At 35.1% G+C, this 15,351-nt stretch overlaps 1 protein-coding gene across 4 annotated transcripts in view; it reads left to right on the forward strand.

The window, feature by feature from the left end:
• The window catches only part of TTC3 (tetratricopeptide repeat domain 3), a 74,947-nt gene that overhangs the window by 9,263 nt on the left and 50,333 nt on the right, over window positions 1-15,351 (forward strand). For all 4 annotated transcript variants that reach the window (XM_087937631.1, XM_026700519.2, XM_087937632.1 and 1 more), the window contains exons 8-11: window positions 7,148-7,233; window positions 8,944-9,038; window positions 10,579-10,641; window positions 14,936-14,990. In XM_087937631.1, the coding sequence (XP_087793757.1) occupies window positions 7,148-7,233; window positions 8,944-9,038; window positions 10,579-10,641; window positions 14,936-14,990 (299 nt within the window). The remainder of the gene's footprint in view (window positions 1-7,147; window positions 7,234-8,943; window positions 9,039-10,578; window positions 10,642-14,935; window positions 14,991-15,351) is intronic.

Below are 15,351 nucleotides of genomic sequence, written 5' to 3' on the forward strand. Positions count from 1 at the left end.
TAAATCCCTTATTGTAATCCACCAGAGCAGAGTAAACATATTTTACATTTTACTCAGCAGCAAGATGGCTGGCAAACAAATTTAATAAAATAAAAATAAATAACTTTTTTCTTTATTTTTTATTGATTTTTTATTGATTTTTAAAACAAACATGAACAAACAAAACATAAAAGCATCAAGCCATCTTCCATATATAGACATACAGTGTGCCGGTTGGTTTACAAATTGTTTTGTGCTACCATTTCGTAGTCTTCAATTACAATTACATTGTATATACTCTCGTGCTTTCAATAAAATGTTAAATACATTAATATTATTAATCAATCATTTGACTATACTTTTATTCATTCATGTTTTACGAAAAAATCATATTTTACTTAATTTGTTTTATAACGGTTCATATTATCATCCCAAATCTATCCTAAAATCATTTTGTAGTTATAATAAGAAAAGAATACATCTTTATATATTTATTATTTTCTAAGAATCTACATATTTCATTACTATGTTTTATTGTCTAACCATTGATAGAATAGATCCCAAATTTTATAAAATTGTTTATCCTCTTGTTCTCTAATTTCAAATGTCAATCTACTCATTTCAGCACATTCCAATATTTTCTTAATGATTTCCTTCTGTTATGGTATTTTCTCATTTTTCCAGTTTTTAGCAAATACAATCCTAGCCGCTGTTAATACATTTACAATCAGGTATTTCAAGTCTTTACTATATATTTCAGGTAAAATTCCCAATAAAAATATCTCTGGTTTCAAATCTGTATGCTTTTTTGTCATTTTTTCCAACCACGTGTGGATTTTAGTCCAATATTTTTTAGCATCCGCACATGTCCACCACATATGGTAATATGAGCCGGGTGTCGGATGACATTTCCAACATTTTTCGGATTTATTCTTGAACATTCTTGCTATTCTTGTCGGGGGGAAATGCCACCTGTAAAACATCTTATACAAATTTTCTTTATATGCTGTTGACATTGTCATTTTATAATTTTGAGACCACACTTTTTGCCATTTCTCTAGATCAATCCCATATTCAAAATTCTTCCCCCAAGCAATCATAGTTTCTTTAACTTTTTCTTCTTCTAGTTTAATTTCTAATAAATATCTATACAATTTTTTAATCACCTTTTCATCAATACCTGTCAAAATCTTATCTAAATCAGTCAGTTTATCATAGAAACCTTCTGTTTTAGAATCTTTATCATACCTTGAATGTATTTACGCATATGAAAACCAATTCATCTTTATACCTTGTTCCTCTAATTTTTGCATAGATTTAAGTTCACCCTTTTCATTCAATATTTCACCATATCTAATTGTTTGTTCTTTTTTGTATATTATAGGATGAGAAAATGCTTCAATAGTCGATAACCAGGCTGGAATTTTCAAATAACATTGTCTTTTAATCTTCTCCCAGTTTAACCACAGAGACTCCCATATATAATGTCTTCTAAAGTACCCCTGTGTTTTAGTTCCTTTATACCATAAAAAAGCATGCCACCCCAACAACAGATCATGTCCTTCTAATGTCAACAATCTAGTATTTCTTAATGTTATCCATTCCTTAACCCACATCAAATTTGTAGCTTGATAGTACAACTCCCAATTAAGCAAACCAAATCCTCCTCTTATTCTAGCATCTTGCAAAAGTTTTAACTTTATTCTCGCTTTCTTACCTTGCCATATATATTGCAACACAATTTTATTTAAATCTTCAAAGTAATCTTTTCCAAGCCTAACTGGAATTGTTTGGAACAAATATAAAATTCTGGGTAATATATTCATCTTGATTGTTGATATTCTCCCTATTAATGACAGTTGTAAATTTTTACATTTCGCCAGATCTAGCGCTATCTGCTGCTTAAGTTTGATATAATTATTCTCTTTTAGTGTACTGCATCTTGCTGTCAAATAAATCCCCAAGTACTTGATCTTATTCGTGACCTGGATTTTCAATAGATCTGTCAGTTCTCCCTCTATTGTTACCTTTGCTATTTAGTTATGATATATAGCTTCTATTGCTTGGATAATTTTTTTACCAAAGCCCATCTGTTCCAACTCTAGTAACATGAATCGCCAATTCACATTGTCAAATGCCTTCTGTGCATCTAAAAATATCAAAACCATTTGTTTTTCAGGATGTGCCTTGTAATATTCCAAAGTGTCCAAGATTACTCTCATATTGTCTTTAATTTGTCTCTGGCAGAAATCCATTTTGATCAGGATGGATAAAATTGTTTAAGTATTTTTTAAGTCTTTCTGCCAATATTGAAGCAAAAATTTTATAATCTGTGTTTAGTAAGGAAATAGGTCTATAGTTCTTGATTTGTAATGGATCGGCCTCCTCTTTTGGAATAAGTGTAATATAAGCTTCTGACCATGATTTAGGTATCCTCTTCTTTAACATAACTTCATTCATAACTTCTAGCAATGGAAGGTTCAACGATTCTTGTAATGTTTTGCAAAATTCTGCCGGAAGTCCATCTGGGCCTGGTGCTTTTCCATTATTTTGCTTCTTGAGTGCTTCAGTTAACTCAATTATCGTTACATTGCTTTCTAACATTGTATCAATCTCTTTTGGTATCTGGGGTAGATTAGCATTCTGTAAATACTGTTTAACTCTTTCCTCATCAATATTCTCTTGTGTGTATAGTTTCCCATAATAGTGTCATATGATTTCCTCCTTCTCTTTACTACCATAGCAAACTTGGCCTTGGTCAAATTGCAATATTTTTCTTGATTCTTTCTCCTTTCTCAATTTATATGCTAACTATCTACCTGGTTTATTTGCATCTTCAAAGTAGTTCTGTTTAGCACCTCTGATTTTCTGTGCTAGTTCTTCTTTTTCTATTAGACCCATTTTATGTTTGGTTATATCCATTTTTAACTTAATGTCCTTTTTCTGTGGCATTTTCTGTAACTCTTTTTCAAGTTCTTTATACTCATCCTCTAATGCCTTAGAGGCTAATCTGTTCATGGTATTTCTTTTCCTTGTATAGTCTATTATCAAGCCTCTGGCATATGCCTTCATTGTATCCCATACGTTCTGGATTGATGTATCTTCTTTTTTGTTTTCTCTAAAGAAAAAAACTAGTTCTTTCTCCATCCACTGTATGAAGTCTTTTTCCTTTAATATAGTATTATTTAACGTCCATCTAGATCTTCTTCTTTGTCCTTTCCATTTAATTGTCATTGGATTGTGATCTGCCCAAGTACTTGTTTCAATATTTATTTCTTGAATATTAGCTAACAATTCTGTTGACATCCATATCATATCTATTCTGGACCATGATAAGTGTCTATTTGAGTAGAAGGTGTATTGTTTAGTTTTAGCATTTCTTTCTCTCCATGTATCTTTTAAGTTTATTTCATCTACTATTTTAAAAAAAGATTTAGGGAGGGTCTTTCTGTTTTGCTTTATTGTTTTCTGTGCTGTATAGTCCAGTTTATTGTCTACAGTTCCATTAAAATCTCCCATCATAACTATATTAGCATAGTCCAGTTCAGTTATTTTCATATGTAATTTTTTATAAAAATTTTCTTGATTGTCATTCGGGGATAGATTGCAATCAGGAGTGTTTTCGTATTATTGTCCATTATTTCCACCAGTAGTATTCTTCCGTCGTCGTCAGTATAAATCAATTTTGCTGGGATAATATCTTTAATGTATAAAACCACTCCTCTTTTCTTGCATTGTGTCAAAGAAGTAAATATTTTCCCTAATTTTGGCTGTATCAACAATTGTTCATATTGCTTTTTAATATGCACTTCTTGTAGGCAGATTATATCAAATTTTAATTTCTCTAATTTATGGAAGGTTTTCCTTCTTTTAACAGCTGAGTTAAGTCCATTTATATTAATTGTAATCAATTTTTTCTGTTCCATGGTTATATTTTGTAGTTAGGTTTAACAGCTCTCGTAGATCTTGGTTCGCGTTGTTCTTTGGCTTCCTCCTTTCCACCTACTGTACCTTCTTCTTTTTCAGTCGTCATTTGGCAGTCCTCTTGGAATTCAATTAGTGAAATTTCTTTTTCTGCCTCTTACTCTTTCCCTCTAAAAAATTCTGTACAAAATGATTCAGCTTTCTCAATTGAGTCAATTCTATATCTCTGTTCTTGCCATGTGAACATTAAACCTTCTGGAATCAGCCATCTATAATTCACCTCTTTTTTAAGTAGCATTTTGGTCAGGAATCGGTATTCTCTTCTCATCTCTCTCACTCTTCTGGGGTACTTGTTTCAAGACCACAATCTCCTTTTCTTTTTATTTCAATATTTTCTCTCTTGCCGCTTGCAATATTTGCGTTTTAATGGCTTTTTTTGTAAATCTGATATGAACTTCTCTTGGTAAGCTATTTCTCATTGCATATCTTGTGAAGACTCGATAGACCTCATCTATTCCATCCATCATCTTCTCTTCAGTTATTTCCAAAGCTTCAGCCAATATTTCTATCATTATCTCAGCTAGGTTTTGTCCCTTTTCTTCCTCTATGTTTTGGAATCTAAGATAAAATTTTGATCTGTCCATCTCCCATCTCAGCATACTACTTTTATCTTGTTCAACCACAGTTAATCTGTTATCAATATCTCCAATCTTCTTGTCTCTTTGTTTATCTTCTTCAATATTTTGGAATCTCTCATCATACTTCATCATCATTTGTTGGATGTTCTCCACCTTTTCATCAGTTTTCCCTGTTCTTTGTTCGATATTCTCTGTTCTCTTTTCAATATTCTCTGTTCTTGTTTGAATATTTTGAATTCCTTGCATAATCATCTGCAGGGTCACTTTTTCTTGTTCTTTTTCTTGCCGTAACATTATCTGTATTGAACGTTGTCCTCCAGATGGTGGAGAGGAAGAAGTAGAAGTTGAAGAACCAGGGACTGTTAATTTCCTACTCATTTCGAGCAATTCAAAATCTTCAGGTTCTTCTAGACCTTAATCCAATTGCGAAGTAACCAATTGCAATTCCAAATAAAAATAGTAGGAAAAAAGAAGCCAAATAGTAATAATAATAAAAAAAGAAAAAAAAATTCCTCAGGTTCTTGTATACCTTAATCCAATCGATTGGTTAGATAACAGTAATAATTCAAAAATGAAGAAAAAGACCATAAACACACACAAAAAAGAAAAAGTTGTAAAATCCTAAAAAAGGCGGAAAAGTGAAAAATAAAAAGCTAAAAAAGAGAAAGGGAAAATTCTTCAGGTTCTTCAACACCTTAATCCAATTAACAGGTCTCAAATATAAAAGGATGCATAAGAGAAAAAAATAAGGCCAGAAAAATAAACAAAAAAAAAGAAAAAAAGCCAATATGGAAGATAGATGGAAAAACAAAAATACCAGGGAGGAGGAGGGAAAAAAAGAAAAAAAAAGACTACTCCCTTAAAAAGAAAAGGAAGAAAATCATTAATACTAAAGCTTTTCCTTTAAAATAAAGAGCAAGCATAGAAATTCAGCTTCCGAAGACAAGGAAAAAAACAAAGACAAGTTCCAAAGAGCCAAAAATCCAAATAGCTATTACAAAAAGTAAACTGATGAGGAGGGGTAGCGCAGCTTAGAAAAAATAAAAAGAGCACACTGCACTTTGTTTAATTATCCAAGGCTCTTGTTATAACTCTTTTCTCCAGAGACTTACCACCTTTTCTTTTCCTATAAGCTTCAACACCAGACTCCAGCTGTTGATAGAAAGCACCTGTAATAATACTCTTCCATGTTCTTCCCTCTATCTTATTAAATAGCAATGTCCTTGAAAAGAAGTCTCAGTTCTTTCTCAGCTTTGTCTGGTCAAAAGAGAAATAGAATATTTCCAAGCCTCTAGTTGGCAGTGTTACAAAGTTTCTTTTGCTTTCACTCCCCCCCTCCCTTTTCCATGCAAAATATAATAAGAATTAATTAAAAAAAGAAAAATATATTTAAAAAAAATAACTAAAAGGGAGTCTCTAGCCTAAAATATTATAAAATCAAAAAGGAGAAAAAGATAAAAGAAGAGAAAAAAACAGTCCAGTTTCAAAGTATAAGATTGTGTGTAAAAAATCCAGCAATGAGAAAAATAAAATAAAAATATTACTTTGACATTCCTGTTTAAAATTGCCGCTTAATCACTTCTGTCAAAACTTTTACAGATTCTTTTCCTTAGGGTGTCCTTTCAAATCTTAAAATAAAGAAAAAGTTCTCATCAAACCGGCACACTCTCTCTTTCCGTTCTCTTTCGTATCGGAGCTGTCCCAACTTCAGCAGCTTTAATGGCTGCCTCTTTGCCGCTGGCAAAAAGAGCTTCTCCTGGATCTACCAGGGACTTTGCAATATCCCTGGGATTGACAGGATGCGCTCTTTACTTTCACCTTCTCTTCGGGACGGTTTAGATCCGATAGGACCGTCCAGGAGCAAAGATATCGGCAGTGATCTCAGACCTCCAAGATCGAATGCTGTATCGTTGTGATGCCAGCTCCGCCCACCAAAATTTGTTTTACTCATAGCAGCAAGATGGGCAGCAAACAAATTTAATAAAATAAAAATAAATAACTTTTTAACGTTGGGATTTTTTACATTAAATATATGAATTATTGTAAAGAACATTTCACTTCTGCAGAACTCTAGTGATTGAAATGCTCCCTTTGAGCAATATAGGATAGGTCAGGATGTTTTATTAAATAATATAGAGTAGAATTAAGAGTTCCGAACCAGTATTACCTTGTGCAAGCTTTTCTTATTCATTATTGAAAATACAATATTTTTTAAAAAATTATGTGATACATTTTATAAAAAGTATATACAGTAAGTGGGATTCGTCTTAATGTAATCTTCTATTTGTTTTTATTACATATTGACCACCATGTGATTTTTCCCCCTTATGAAACTTGTAGATTTAAGGCCTTTGGACATTATTCCTCTATTCTGTTCCATCCCTTAGCTCCGAAAGCCTTTTAGTATCCCATTGTTACTAATACCACATTTAGTTGCTGCCTTTAGGAATGCTGCTTTTAGCTTTCCCATTAACTCATTTTAAATAAAGAAGAACTTAGGGCTATTTGTCCTTAAAAGGAGGTTACAGGATATTTTAGTACTATTCCTCTTAGCAGCAAACAAACAATGCACTTGTCTTAATTGAGCATTTTATTTCTTACTACAGATAAGTATTATATAAGTAAAGTTATTTTGGAGGACTACAATTTAGTAGAAGCCTTTGAATCTTCTTATTGTGACAACTGTATGATGGTGAGTTGTTTTAAAATTACATATTGCAACAATTTAAGACTAATTAAATTATTGAAATACTTCTATGTCTGTCTGTCATCTATCCCTTTCTAAATTGCCCATCTCTGTCAGAAAGGAGATTCAGGTTGGTTTTATCTGATCTTTGTAGTACCTATATATAAAATATATTATCTCTGCATTATTTACTTATTTGTTTCTTTAAGGCAATTTATGTTGCTGCCCAGCTCACTTTCACTGATTCATAATCCTTACAATGATTATGGAATTAAACAGACATTTCAAAACAACCAAGCTAGATACGCTTATGCATAAGCTTTGATTTACTCATAGAGTGTGGTCATTGAATGATTCTCCCATTCACTTCAGTGAAGTGTACCATCTTTTTACATTGTGTATCTTGATCACTGCTAGAATAAATGACTTCATGCAAACTAATGTTTAAATTAGAATGAGAGTGCTCAAAATTTTGAAATGATTTACTGGGTGATTATTTGTTATTTGTTGTTATTATTCGATTATTACCGATATGTTTCTAATGCTCTATACCAGTAGCCCCCAACCTTTTTTGAACCAGGGACTGGTTTCACGATTATTTATTCTTCCATGGACCGGTACCTGAGTAACGCGAGACTCCGCCGCCATCAGGACGGCTCCTCGTTCGAAGCCGCCATCCCCTTCGACGAAACTAAGGCGCAAGCACCCAAACGCTGCTTTCCAACCGAAAACCCGAAAGCATCGCCTTTTCTCTCCCTTCTCAGTCTCTCTCACCTTCCTCAGTGACCCGTCGCCCTTCTTTCCAGCCTCGGGCAAAAAAAAAAAAGACATGGCAGAGCTGGCTAGAAAGCACACCCAAATTCCTCGCAGCTTCCTGCCTCCACCTGCAAGGAAGTGGGCGGCGGGGGAGCGAGGGGTGCAAGCGTGGGCCGGGAAGCACGACTGGTCAGGGAATGACCTTCCCTGGGAAAGTCGGAGGCGTAGCCGCCGCCGCCGCAGCGGCTGCTGCTTCCTTGTGCTCTGGCAACGGACACCATGGCGCTCCTTCAGCACCTGTGCTCAATCTGTTCCTCTGGGTCGTGGCGCAGCAGCAACAGCAACAGCTATATCTGCGTGCGTGCGTGTGTGTGGTTGACGGGGGAGAAGGAGAAGGAGAGGAAAAGGGAGACTAGCGCTGGGCATACCGTAGCGCTCTTTTCTCCCTCTCCCTTGCGGCACCCAAGCTTTGCAGCCCGGTAAAAAATGATCCACGGACCGGTCCCGGTCCGGGGACCGGTGGTTGGGGACCTCTGCTCTATACTGCATAGCCCAGAAATCTTAAAATAACTTAAAAACAGCATCATTGTTTATAGTAGATTTTACAGACCAAATCTTGTATACAGTGGAACTTCGGGTCATGGCCGTAATCCATTGCAGGACTACAGTTACAACCCGATTTGGTCATGACCAGAAGCATGACCGTTAGCGCATGCGCAGACCAAAAAAAACCCCAAAATTGGCACCAAATGGAAAATTACCGTGGCAGGGAAAATTGCAACGGCGATTTTCGGGTTTGCTTGGTCATCACCTGAAGATCTGTTTGCGACCAGAAGCAAAACAGAAGCAAAAATTCTGGTCATCATCTGATTTGGTCATGAACAGAAGTGTTCGCACCCCAATGTATTTGAAAACAACTCCCATTTCATGTTAATTTTATTTTGTTATATTTTATTACAGAACAGTGAGAATATGAAAAAAAGGGGAAATGAAGCATTTGCTAAGGAAAAATTAGATACTGCAATTACTTTCTATACAAAAGCTATAGAACTATGGTAAGGGATAAATTATGTTACTATACAAAAGTCCAAAATGTCCAGAAATTAAGTTTGGGATGTAATTTAGAGTAGTGTAAAAAAGTAGAGAAGGAGGAATATAGCATTTTAAATTTGTAGAACTTTCTAATATAATGACATTCATCTGAAAGTATATTCTTGCTTTCAAATGGCTGATTCTTAACTCTTATTGTCAGTAGCAACTTTTCAAATAATTTAAGTTGAGATAATATTAGTTGAGATCAGCATTTATTCTGACTATTAAGACCCACAAAGGATTTCTAAACATTTCAGATAGTGAATAAAATTGCTGGTTTGCTGATTATATCTGGATTAAGAATTCACTTCTGCAGTCAAACTAAAAATTGACTCCAGTTTTTTCATTTGATAATCATATTTCACTTGATCGTGCATATACTTAGACAACTATTTCAATTAACTGAGATATATATGTCCATGATTCAGTGGATGAATTCTGACATTAGTACATCACAGATGGACAAAAAAATTCAGGTTTTGCACCCATTTACTGGCCATGACACACAATGGGATCCCCAGAAGTCCCATTGTACCTTACTTCCATCCTATTCCCTGGTTGATTGATATTGGAATGCTTTATAAGTGTTCCAGTTTGAACTACTGAGAAAATCAAGCGGGAAATGAATAAAAAGCTACTATATCACATACAATTTGTATGCCCTATATGTTATAGCTTTCCAAAAAGCTTTTCTTCTCAGTAGGAAAAGAGAAGAATAGAATAAAAATGATCAGTTCTGAAACTTCTTAAGTTTATGGTGAAAGATATAATAGGAAATTATTATGGTGTGTGACTCTTTAGACATAGCTCCCAGGCTAGCATACATATCAAAAGTCAGTAATTACTGCAAATTCAGCAGATGGATAAAAGCATAGGCAAAATTGGGTTCCAAAAGGTCAGTCCAAGATTCATGGATAACAAGGAATTCATAGATAAATTGAGAATAGTTACATTAATAATTAATGAGTTGACAAAGACATTGTTTCTAGCATTTGTTGCTAAGAATTAAAGGAATTTAAAGCTTTACAGCCTGCATGCAGTATATGCTTTGATAAATCTTTAGTGCTAAGTTAAAGCATGCCCTTCAAAGGTTGCTTTATATTTGTGTTCCTGATCCCACAATTGGTTATGTTCTCTAGGCTCAGACTTCATAGTGAAATTTAACTTGACCCTAAGCCCTCATCTCTGCTAAAGAAAACAAAGCATGCAGTATTTCTGTTAGTTCACCTTCATTTTCATCTCAACAGTCTTCTTGGGAGAGAAAGCATAAAAGTAGATTGTCCATTAAGAATTGTTTAGGAATGAGTAATGTTACTTTAGACAAACTGTTGTAATTGTGATATTTAGCCACATACATTTTTTAAAAAGCTGAGTATTTCTTCAAACTCAATTTACAAATTAAATTTTGACATCTTTAAATTTCAGTTGAAAATAGTTTATGGCTAATTTTTTTATATTTCTCTTTATGGCTTACAAGCTAAATATTATCTAACCTTTTTTAAGGCCTGAAAATCACTTTCTTTATGGAAATCGGGCTCTCTGTTTTCTCCGAATTGGACAGTATCGGTAAGTATAGTTTCCCCCTTGCAGCCAAGAGATTTGCTTGCTTCAACATTTTCTTAAATCATGTTGTCACATAAGGTTGTAAATAGCAAAGAAACATCCAGTTCATCTGCAAAATCACATTATTTTACAGTGTAATTCAACATATACTGTGCCTGTGGTTTAAATCAGAGCATAGAGAAAATGCACTCAGACCATAGATTATTTAACAACTATTCTGAAGTAGGGAGAGAAAAGTCACTTTTGTTTAAATGTTATAAGGAAGCTTTGTAGGCAATAAGTTACATATGTAATCTATGATTTCCAGATAAAATTCCCTCTGAGGTGTCCTTGGTACTCTGAGAGCTTGGTTGTTTTCTTCAGATATCAGCAGTACAACAGAGCACTAATGATGTTATCTAGCTTGGGTAATAAAACATCTGCAAGAAAACAATCAAGCTCAGAGATCACCAAGGACTCTTCACTTCAATCCTGAGCTACAAATGTTCTTCTCCATAGTTTTCTTTTTTAAAATGTTTAATTCTGGAATTCACATCTTAGAGATGTTCAGGGTTTATGTATTTGATACATATTAGTGCAAAAGGACAACAATCACTTTTAAAAACAATGTTCTATTAAATACAGTCAACCTTCATTGAGACTACTGTGTAAAAACATAAAGCCCTTATAAATATAATTATTTATTGCTTTTTAAAAAATGATTGCTTTCTTTTTTTATTCTAATTAAATAAATGAGGCAAAAAAGTAATATCTAGAATTCAAAAACTACAGAGCTAGTTCAATTTACTATTTTGAAAGAAGTGTTCAAAATAAATAATAGAATAGAAAATAGAAAATAGAAAGATACTTGGGATTGTTGGCCAATTTCAACTCTGCTTATAGCAAAATAGTAGATTGCCTGCTGTTGCGTTTATCTAAAGTTGTCCTTGTACAGCCATGCCTCCCTGTCAGTTGTATACCATCCTCTATAATTGAACTGCTGTGCCTGTGGAGTTTCTGGAAAAGTAGGGGTTTAATTAGGATTGACCGACATAAAGATAAAGAAGTAGATTAAAAAGCTGCAAACCCCTTTGATCCTTGAAAAATTTGGCTGAGGGAGCCAACTCTCCTTTATGAGAAAGGCAAAGCAGAATGTTATGACCTCCAGCCTTCATTGGAGGAGAATGAAAGCCAATCCAGTTTATCTGGGTCTTGGCAGAGTTAGAGAAAAGAAAAGATCTAGGTGACAATGTTCTTTAAGTTGCTTGCCCTATTTCTTCTTTCCTTATCCAACCAAAGTTAAAAGTTTCATGCAAAGTAAAGGGGTTATGACAAGTTTTTGTCATACATTTGTCTCAGAACAAACAGCATGGAACGCTGCACTTATTCAGAGCACAGTATATCAGCAATTGGGTACAAAGAGTACCTACCAGAATAAGAACAATGAATGCATGTTACTCTTATTGTGTCAGACTTTGTCAAAATCCATTTCTCAGGATAAAACTGATTTTGCCTAACAAGTAAATGATTGCTAGGGAAATCTAAGACACATTTCCAACAGATATAGCAAAGCCAGAAGAGCTTTTGCTAGTTATTTCTTTTCATACTCTTGCTGATCGGTGTTAATAAAACATTGTTTCAAAGTCACAATCCTAGAAAAAAACTTATTTCTTATTTGAAAACACAGTTTGGCACTCAGGTTGCAATATTTCATAAAATTTGCTAATTAAAATGTTTTGCAGACCTTGGTGTGCTCATTCACCAGATACTGCAAGTTTAATTAAACATGTCTATTAGCAAAGGCAGCTTGGAAAAAAACATGTAAGTTTTATTGATGTCATATTGTATTGGTGTCCAGGAGAATTGTGCTGTTTTTCTGTATTTTTCTGGTGAAGATTGCTGTTTGTCTATCTGGATGACTAAGGAAAATTTTGAAAAATTGAGAATGAACAGGAACATGTAACTTTCCCAAAGGAAGATACAGGTAGCCCTCGACTTATAACCAGTCACTTAGTGATGGTCAAAGTTACAACCAGGGGTGGGATTCAAATTTTTTAACAACCGGTTCTGAGCGTGGCTAAGTTGGTGGGCATGGCTTGGTGGTCATGTTATTGGCTGGGCGTGGCCAACTCAATATCACTCACATCAAGGCTCGCATCTCCTCACCTGGCCTCTCATGACTGTGGGGATGCTGCAACAATCGTGAAAAATGGTCATAAGTCACTTTTTTCAGTGCCACTGTAACTTTGAATGGGCACTCCACACAAGCAAAATACCAGCAAAGGAGGAGGCAAAAACTCCAGGGAAGTTCCTGAGACAGGAAGTCTAGTCCTGCCAAGAATGTAATAAGGGTTAACAGAGAGGCAGTTTCTGTAAGCAACACCAGAATGTTTCCTTCCTGCCTTACTTACAGGATTAGGCCAGTAATTTCTTTTAACAACCGGTTCTCCAAACTGCTTAGAATGTTAACAGCCAGTTCTAGCAGATAGTGCGAACTGGTAGAATCCCACCCTTGGTTACAACATTCATCTTTACAATTGTAGGATTCTTCAGTGACTCTCCCAGCTATTCCCCCATCCCATTGGGGGTCCCCACAGTCCTTGGAACAGCTTCCTCCCCATATTGGATCCCTCCAAGCCTTAAGCCTGTTTCCCAAGAAGCCGGGTCCCCTATGCTTGCCCCACCACCTATCATACACCTCATACTTACCTTTTGAAGATCTCCGGAGCACCAGACTGCAATGTTGGGGAAGGAAGATAGGCTATTCTGTCCCACAGTATATGATGCATCTCAGAAGCAACCACTATTTTCAGAGTAGTCAATTCCTTGTGGCTATACCAAAATGGCCACTTCTGGGATGCAGCCATGTAGATCAGAGACAAAATAATCCACTCTGCTTCCCTAGTGCAGTCTGCATAGCATTATGGAAAACTCTGAACCACTTTGCCCCTGGGCCTTATGGCTGCATGCCAGAAGCAACTGCTATTTTGGAGCTGCACAATTTCCTGCAGCCACTCCGAAAATAGCAGCTACGTCCAGGTGAGCAGGTGGGAGAAAGGAGGTGGAAAGTAAGCCTTTGGGGGACCCCAAGGGATGGGAAGCAGATGTTTTGGGGTGGGAGAGGCCTTGGGAGACCCAGGACAGGCAGGCTTGGGCCTGCATAGGCCTCCGAGGACTTCCCTCAACCTGAGGAATCCTTTGTTCTGCTTAGTGACCTGCATCGTCATTTAATGACAGTCTGGGACACTTCACATCCTCTTCATGACCTATTTTCCTTGTTCTGGGATGAGGCTTCGTGGTATCTGAAACAGAAAATCCAGATTCAGCCAAAGTTTTGTTCCATACAATATCAACTTTGTGAACTCTCAAGCTTCCTCTTTCCGTTATGTATTCAAGATGGACAGTGATTAATATTTATATATATTTATATGTTAGGGTGTAGGTATATACGTATGTATGTATATAGCATATTTATATGTGTGTTATGTATGTTACACTTTTGAGAGCAGGCAACAGAATTTCATTTTTAATGTGCCACAGCGCCCACAGAAAAAAATGACAAGAAAGATAATGAGGGTGATCAGGGATGGAGATTGTTAAACGAGGTTGCCACATGATCATTTCGCTTAACAATCATCATGCCTGCGATTGTAATGGGGAAGTTTTCATTTTGGTCATAGGTCAGTGACTGACTGTATTGATTCAACTTTGGTATGGAAGGCAGTATTAGATTTTAGAAGATCCCTTAATTGTATGTTTTGTAAAATATTCTTAAATTGTTTTTCATGCCCTAATTCTCTAATGCAGGGGTGTCAGACTCATGGCCTGCGGGCTGGATATTTCGCACTGGTTGCCACGCCCAGTTGCCATCCCTGTTCTAATGCTCATATGACAGAAAATAAACTGCATTTAAAATAAAATTTTAATTGATATTAATTTGGTTTTCCATTAATTTATTTAGTTTCTGATATGTTCTGAAAAATACTAGCAGAACTGAAATTCACAATAAAAGAAAAAAGTGAAACTTAAGTGTATTTTCCTCCCAAAACTATTATGCTTATGAGAGGAATGAAGCCTTTTAGTTCATCCAAGGTTGGTCTGAGAAGGCAAAACCATCCTCTCTTTTAACGAAGTTAGAATATTCTAGAAGAACAGAAAACTATTACAGTCATAAAGATAGCTTTTGCTGTTCTCAAAATGGAAATTTATAAGTGATAATTTTTTCTCAGGTTTTAAAAATCTTGTCATTTGAAAATATTTTCAATTTGAATGAAAGCATTCTACTAAATCATTTGTGCCAAATATATTTTTGTTTTAGGAAAGCCTTGTGTGATGGGAAGAGAGCCATTATTTTGAAACCCTGTTGGCCTAAGGTTAGTTGCACATATTCTATAAATTTGTTTGGCTATGATTCAAGTTTGAAATTATACATGAAAATAATTTAATCATGATGAAGTTCCTAGTGTATTTAACCCTGCCAATTTTGGAAATTATGGTTTCTGAGAGAAATCCATTTCTAGCAGAATGAGGACATGCAAAATAAAACATTAAACTGAATGATTATGTTTCCTGGTGGTTCGAAATGGCAAGGAAAATATTGTGAATTATATTAAAACAGTTTGTTTATCTGCAGATTTTTTAAAAATAGAGTCACTAAGAAAGAAGCATATAAAGAATTATAATTTGAATATTAATATACTGATTCTTGAATAATCCAATTGCCCCTTGCAAAGA

This window comes from Pseudonaja textilis, chromosome 7, assembly GCF_049901715.1.
Source record: "Pseudonaja textilis isolate UNSWEBS1 chromosome 7, rPseTex1.2, whole genome shotgun sequence".
Taxonomy (NCBI): domain Eukaryota; kingdom Metazoa; phylum Chordata; class Lepidosauria; order Squamata; family Elapidae; genus Pseudonaja; species Pseudonaja textilis.